Genomic DNA, 7429 nt, shown 5'->3' on the forward strand with positions numbered 1-7429 from the left:
GAAAGGAAGGTTGGAGGAAAAGGACTTATGAAAGGAAGGTTGGAGGATTAAAAACAAACTTAACTGATCGTTTTGCCTAAGGTTAGATTTCATGGAGCAGTGGAGAAGAACACTTCAAACTGCAAATAAAATTCCAGGTTATTGTTAATAAAGATGAATTTGACAACAATTAATGTGCTGATTGAGCAAATTGTATTTATTATGGAGGAGGAAATGAAAGTAGTGTTAAATTCACAAGACTTATTCAGTATCACCATTGGAAGTCTTATTTTTTTTTGAAGGTTAGAGGTGACTATTTTGTTTCCTGCTAACTTTGATTAATAATGCATTGGTGTGCATTTGGTGTAGGACAGGGATGAGGAGTCTGCAGCCTCGAGGCCACATGTGGTCTTCTAAGCCCTTTGACTAAATCCAAACTTCACAGAACAAATCCCCCCAGTAAAAAGATTTGTTCAGTAAAATTTGAAGGTTCCCCACCCCTAGTGTTAGGAGAAAGCACATTTGGTTAGTATTTGGTTACAAATCATGATTCAGCTACTTACATCAGTTTCCTCAACTGTAAAATAGGGGAGTTGAACTAGATGACCTCTGTAACAACAATGCAACATTCACAATGCCTATGGTGACTATAAATAACCTGGTATTGTTATTAATCACAAAATATAATAGGCTCTCTACATGGGGGAAATAGCCAGAACATTTATTCAGATACCAGAAAACTGAGTCCCCAAACCAGAAAGTCAAAGCCATTACAGTAGCCATGGAGTTGGCACACATAGTTAATATAGTAAACACCCACATTCTCAAGCCTTCAAACAAAACAGCCTCCCTTCAGGCAAAGATCCTCCTCTCCTCACTCACAGTAACTGCTTAGTCTCCACGCAGCTTGCTCCCAGCAGCTCTGGCCACCCAAAGTTCCCATCCCTGGCAGTCCTCAGCAGCAGTTCTGACTGGCTCTCAGAAGAAGTTTTCTCTGACACCACTTCCAGTCACCATGCTGGCTCCAGCCTGGCCCCTACTTGGCTCCTGCTCCTTCCTGCCCCACTCCTCCCTGATATGTCAGCAAGTTCAAGGGGCATGGAAGATCTTCAAATCCCATCACCATTACAATCTTTTAACTGTCTTCCAACTCTAGAACCTATAATATGACATTAAGCAGATAATGCACTTATCTCTCAGTTATCTGTTAGTGAAAGTCATGAGCATAATGGAAATGTGTTTTCATATATCTATGGATTACATTTTCATATTTCTTTTGAATATAGGTTTATTTTAGGAAGTCATAATTCTCCAGAAAATGAGATTACACAGAAGAGACTAGCCCCATATCCCTGCTCTCCATGATGAAGATCTCAGACAACTGCAAAGCACTAACCTAGCATAAGTGTAAAATTATTGATTTAGATTTTCCCTCAGGTGGAAGTGATTGTCTTTTAGTTTAGGAGTTCTTTTGAGAAGGTACAGACTTCATAGGGTAAAGGAAAAGTAGACTAATGATAGTGATCAGCAGAGAACTTGACAACCTAATTACTCTCCATAATTATATTAAAAACTTTAAGACTTCGATACGTAATAGATAAGGAGAAAGGTGACAGATTCCATCTTAAATTAGCAAGAATTTGTGTTATTTGTATTTCTCGAGAAGTCAAGAAACAGTATAAAGTGTAGATATTTTTGCTCTTTTAAAGAATGATTGTGGCATTCTCTGTTGCACATAAATTTTTCTGGCTGTTGATATTTTTTACATAAAGCATGCCCCTCTCTTTCTCCTGCAGGTTTTTTGCCTCATTGGCTATGTACCATCTGTTATTCTTTTTACCTATGTTGCATCTTTCTCCTTCAGAAAAGTTTTAAATACTAAAGAGTTTTGGTCATTTATCTACTCAGTGGTAAGTTGTTGTTTTTTTTTATTTAAATGCTTTATTAACTGCTGATTTACATCATTCGTTTCCACCAGATTTTGAGTTACAAATTTTCTCCCCGTTTTTCCCCCACCCATCCCCCCAAAACAGCAGTCCCACAGTATATCCCCACCTCCAATCTGCTCTCTCCCATATTTTCTCCCATACCCGTTTCAACTTTTCCAGTGGATCTCTATGCCTCAGTGCCTGTATATCTTTTTTCTTAATTACATGTAAGATGGTATTAATAATAGTATGTATATATATATATATATATACACACACACACACACACATATATATTTGAATATTTGATTTTAAAACATTCAATTCCAGATTCATTCCCTTCCCCCCCCTGCCACCCACCCCCACTGGGGGGACAAGCAGTTCAGTATAGGTTGTACATGTGTGGCTAATGCAAAACAATAACATAGTAGATGTATTGTAAAAGACTGACTGTATTTCCCTCCCTCCTATCCCACCTCACACTTGTTCTATTCTCTACTTTGATCCTGTCCCTTTTCAAAAGTGGGTGCTTCCAACTTCCCTCCCCCCCAGCCTGCCCTCCCTTCCATCATCCCCCCTCACATCCCCTTCCCCCCCTATTCTCCTGGAGGGTGAGATCCCCTATTTAGTGTGTATTTCCCTCCCTTCTCAAGCCAGATTCAATAGGAATAAGGTTGACCTATTCCCTTTTGCCTTCCTATTCTTCCCCTCCATTGTAACCATTTTCCCTTGCCTCTTCTGTATGAGATAGTTTGCCCCACTCTGTCTCTCCCCATCTCCTCTCATTATATTCCTCTCATCTCTTAATTTCACCTTTTAAGTATCATCCCTTCCTGTTAAATTGGTCCCGTGCCCTGTATCTATGTATACCTGTAAACGTATATACACACATTCACATATGTATTCATATGCCCGCATACCCTCATATAAAGACATATATATATATATATATATATATATATATATATATATATATATTTCTAATCCCTTCAACTACTGAGAAAAGTTTCATAGGTTACAATAATTGTTTTTCCATGTAGGAATGTTAATAGTTCAACTTTGGCCAGGTGGCTTAGCGAGCAAGAGCACCGGCTCCAGTGCCGGGACGACCCAGATCAAATCTGGGCCCAGACACTCAGCACCACACCCAGAAACAACAACTGGCCATGCAACCCCGATTGCTTCAAAAAAAAAATAGTTCAACTTTGATAAGTTCCTTATGATTTCTTTTCCCTGTTTACCTTCACATGCTTCTCTTGCTTCTTGTATCTGAATGTCAAATTTTCTATTCAACTCTGGTTTTTTCAGCAAGAATGCTTGAAAGTCCTGTATTCCTCTGAATGACCATATTTTCCCCTGAAACATGATACTCAGTTTTGCTGGGTAGGTGACTCTTGGTTTTAATCCCAGCTCCCTTGACCTCCGGAATATCACATTCCAGGCCCTTCGATCCCTCAGTGTAGAAGCTGCCAGATCCTGGGTTATCCTGATTGTGTTTCCACAATATTCAAATTGTTTCTTCCTGGCTGCTTGTAATATTCTCTCCTTGATCTGGGAATTCCGGAACCTGGCTATAATATTCCTAGGAGTTTTCTTTTTGGGATCTTTTTCAGGAGGTGATCGGTGGATTCTTTCAACCTCTATTTTGCCCTCTGGTTCTAAAACATCAGGGCAGTTTTCCTTGAGAATTTCTTGGAGGATGATTTCTAGGTTCTTTCTTTGATCATGGCTTTCAGGTAGTCCAGTAATTTTTAAATTATCTCTCCTGGATATATTTTCCAGGTCAGTGGTTTTTCCCATGAGATATTTCACATTGCCTTCTATTCTTTCATTTGTTTGGCTCTGTTTAACAGCATCTTGATTTCTCATAAAGTCATTAGCTTCCATTTGCTCCAATCTAATTCTGAAGCAATGATTCTCCTCAGTGAGCTTTTGAGATTCTTTTTCCATCTGGCAAATTCGACTTTTTAAGTCATTCTTCTCCTCATTGCCTTTTTGAGCCTCCTTTGCCATTTGAGTCAGTCTGTTTTTTAAGGTATTATTTTCTTCAGTCAGGCTGTTGACTCTCATTTCATAATTTTCTTGCATTGTTCTCATTTCTCTTCCCAGTTTTTCCTCCACTTCTCTTATCTGCTTCTTAAGGTCCTCTGTGGCCTGTAACCAGCTTGTATTTTCCTTTGAAGCTTTTGGTGCAGGAGTTCTGACTTCACTGATTTCCTCCTGTTCCATGCCTTGCTCCTTCTTATCCCCAAAATAGGAGTGTAACGTTGGAATCTTCTGTCTGCTTTGTTTCCTTTGCCTGCTCATTTTGCCACTCAATGATTTGACTTTTGGGCTTTTTGCCACAGTAGGACTCTGCCACCAGACAGGGGAGTTTTCATCCCAGACGCTGGGGTTTTCTCAGCTGCCGGAGGTATTAGATGGGTGCCCTCTCTGAGGTCTCCACACGCTCTGGCAAGCTGGACACACACCCCAGGACCTCCACCCTAGACTGCAATCCAGATCCAAGCAGGTTAAAGCAAGAGCGATGACCCCTCATACTGGTGCTTGGTCCCCCTACACTCTGCAGGCCAGGAGCTGAAGCCGCCACGTTGTGCTGGCATCTCAGCGGTTTCTCGCTCCGGGGGTTAAAGCCACGCACTCCCACTTCCTGGATCCCAAAGTCCAGACTGCACTGGCCTCTCACCTTGTCCTTCACATCTATGTATTGATAAATCTGAAAACAGCCACTGCTGCTGCTGATCTGGAGTCCCTCTGGCAGGCGGCTGGTCAGGCCTGCCCTGGGGCTAAAGCCTTGGCATGGGGCTGGGCTCGGCTCCCAGAGCGCTGCGCTGGCTGATTCCTGCCAGCCTGCCAGGCTGTCCTCAGCGAGAGGTTAGTTTCTCTGTGTCATTTTGTGGGTTCTGCAGGTAAGTCGTTTTTTACTTTGTTTTACAAAAATCTGTTAATTCTCAGTTTTCTCATGCTTCTAGTCCTAAAAGTCATTTAATGCATTCAGATCTTCATAAGAGTAAAATATATTCTGTAGTAGCATCCCTTTTTGAGTCATTTTTCACATCTGCTTATCAGCACTATCATCAATTTTATCAAGAACAGGAAGAGTGGAGTTTGAAATGTCTAAGGATATGTCTATTTATTTTCTCAATTTTTTAGGCAGCCTTGGTTTCCATTGCAGTCACTGAAATAACTTTCTTTATGAGATACCACACGGTGACAGCTGTCCTTCATTATACCCTCTGCATAATCAATCCAATCTACCCACTCTTAGGGTGCCTGATCAGTTTTATAAAGGTAAGTTTATTATCTTGTCAGTCTATATATATTTAATGAAAACCTGAAAAATCTTGGAAATTGATTCCTCAATGAGTATTGGGGGTTCTCTATCTTTTAGCTAGACATTAGTAATATAGCCAGTTAATAGTGGGAGAAATTTTAACAAGTTCCCTTTCAGCATGGAGGTTCTTTAATTTTTTCATGTTCTTTCATGCTTATCCCATTGTAGGTAAGTAAATATTGTCACAAAGAGTAAGGAACATCATTTTAAAGATTTTTTAAAAGATGAAGTCAGGACTAAATGTTAGAATATTCAGAATTGGGGTGGGAGGAAATAAAGCATAAGAGGGTTTTAAGAAAGAGGGAAATTTATTAATTCATCTGAAGAATGAGTACTTAAAAAGATTAAGTCACTTGATTAGAAACAAAATGATAATGGGCTCTGTCTTAGGGTCCCTGATAATATGTATACTAATCACTTAGTAGTTCTATCTCTAATTCGTACTGTCCCAGTCTTTAATTGACAAAAATGTTTTGGGAAGCACTGCATGAATTTAGATCACCCCAAAAAGAAGACTTTGCTGAAATAAAGTGGGAAATTATATATGTATATAAATGAAATCATAAGAATTGACTTGATGCTAGAAAAGGAATGTTTATTATTGAATTTTATTTTTATTACTTATTATGTTTGTCATTTAATTTTAATTATAATTTGATTTTCTGCTGTGAAACACATTTTTAATGATTTAATTTTTTATATTAGATTTCATGGAAGAATGTACAAAAAAATGAAAGCAGTTATAATCCATGGGACAGGCTTTTGATAGCTGTTTTATCGGTAAGAATCCATTCAGTTCGTTGCAGTTGTATGTTATTTTGGCATAATTTTGAGTCATAGTCATTTCTTTTAAAGTATTATAGTATTCCTTCATGCTCAAATAGATATCTGTGAAAGATGACATTTTGAAAGTTAGACTACTTGGAAGTATCTATTTACCAAACTGAAGTCAAGCTTGGATGGTGATAGTTTGATTTCCCACATATATTTCATTAAAAAAAGTTTTTTTGTTAAATTTATAGTCTCAGAAAATATCCAAGAATGCTAATTAATCCTGAGAAAGATGATTTTGGGTCTTGACACTTTTCTTATTCACCATGTGGTCATTAATTCACAATGCTGTCATTAATACCTTTTGACTACAACCTCTGATTACTTATAGACTGAAAGACTCAGCTTGTTTAGTTTTATTTCAGTTATATTAAATTGTTTATATGCACAATTATTTCTATATAATAAAATAAGCTTTTCTTATGAAATTTACAGCAAGAAGTACTTCACATTTTCTCAGGAAATTTCGTTCTCAGGAATTCTGAGAAAATGTGAAGTACTGCATGTTGCAAATTATTGTGTTCTTTTTAAATTAGTATTACTTCAATTTTTTAATCATATATGAGAATCCCAGTGTTGTGTGAATAGCTCTTTGACTTGAAAAGGAACCAGACTTATTTGCATTTTATTTCATAGTACATGAAAATGCTAACCAGTTTAAATAATGAATTTTTAGAATTTGTCTGTTTTAGCCTTATTTGCAGTGTGTGCTGTGGATTTTCTTATTACAATATTTTGAGAAGAAATATGGAGGCAGATCAGTAAGAAAAGATCCATTTTTCAGGTAAGTTCAAGTTTAAAGAATGAACTAATTATAACAAACTACTGGTACTAATTTGGGAATGTAAATTTCCTAATGTATTAATGACTTGAAATCTCATATTGTTCCTTTATATACATGTAGAACCTTTTCAACTAAACTAAAAAATAGGAAGTTTCTGGAAGTACCAAACAATGAAGATGAAGATGATGATGTTAAAGCAGAAAGACTGAAAGTTAAAGAGATGATAACTTGCCAATGCTGTGAAGAGGTAACCTTGTCCTTTTAAGCTTATTGGTTGGAGAAATGCTCATTTCCCAGGACATTAGAAATAATCCATATTGGATTTGTAGTGAGAATGATAATTAACAAGATAATTAATTTGGTTTTGTAAAATTTTCATCTATGGCTGAAGTGGATGCAGCCATGATGGAAGAGTGGTTGAGTCAAAAAGAGCAGTAGCCAGAGAGGAATCTGGAAAACCTGGTGCTCATGTTACGTATTATTACGTATTATTAACTGCCAAGCATTGTGCTAGGCACTGGGAATTACACACACACACACACACACACACACACACACACACACACACACACA

At 37.8% G+C, this 7429-nt stretch overlaps 1 protein-coding gene across 1 annotated transcript in view; it reads left to right on the plus strand.

Moving 5' to 3' along the window:
• The window catches only part of ABCA5 (ATP binding cassette subfamily A member 5), a 164160-nt gene that overhangs the window by 133797 nt on the left and 22934 nt on the right, over positions 1 to 7429 (plus strand). The window contains exons 25-29 of the mRNA XM_069076541.1: positions 1776 to 1889; positions 5061 to 5198; positions 5947 to 6021; positions 6765 to 6856; positions 6977 to 7103. Of these exons, the coding sequence (XP_068932642.1) occupies positions 1776 to 1889; positions 5061 to 5198; positions 5947 to 6021; positions 6765 to 6856; positions 6977 to 7103 (546 nt within the window). The remainder of the gene's footprint in view (positions 1 to 1775; positions 1890 to 5060; positions 5199 to 5946; positions 6022 to 6764; positions 6857 to 6976; positions 7104 to 7429) is intronic.

Source organism: Petaurus breviceps, unplaced genomic scaffold (genome assembly GCF_028583685.1).
Source record: "Petaurus breviceps papuanus isolate PSGF00001 unplaced genomic scaffold, PetGlider_PUasm1.0 90925, whole genome shotgun sequence".
Taxonomy (NCBI): Eukaryota; Metazoa; Chordata; class Mammalia; order Diprotodontia; family Petauridae; genus Petaurus; species Petaurus breviceps.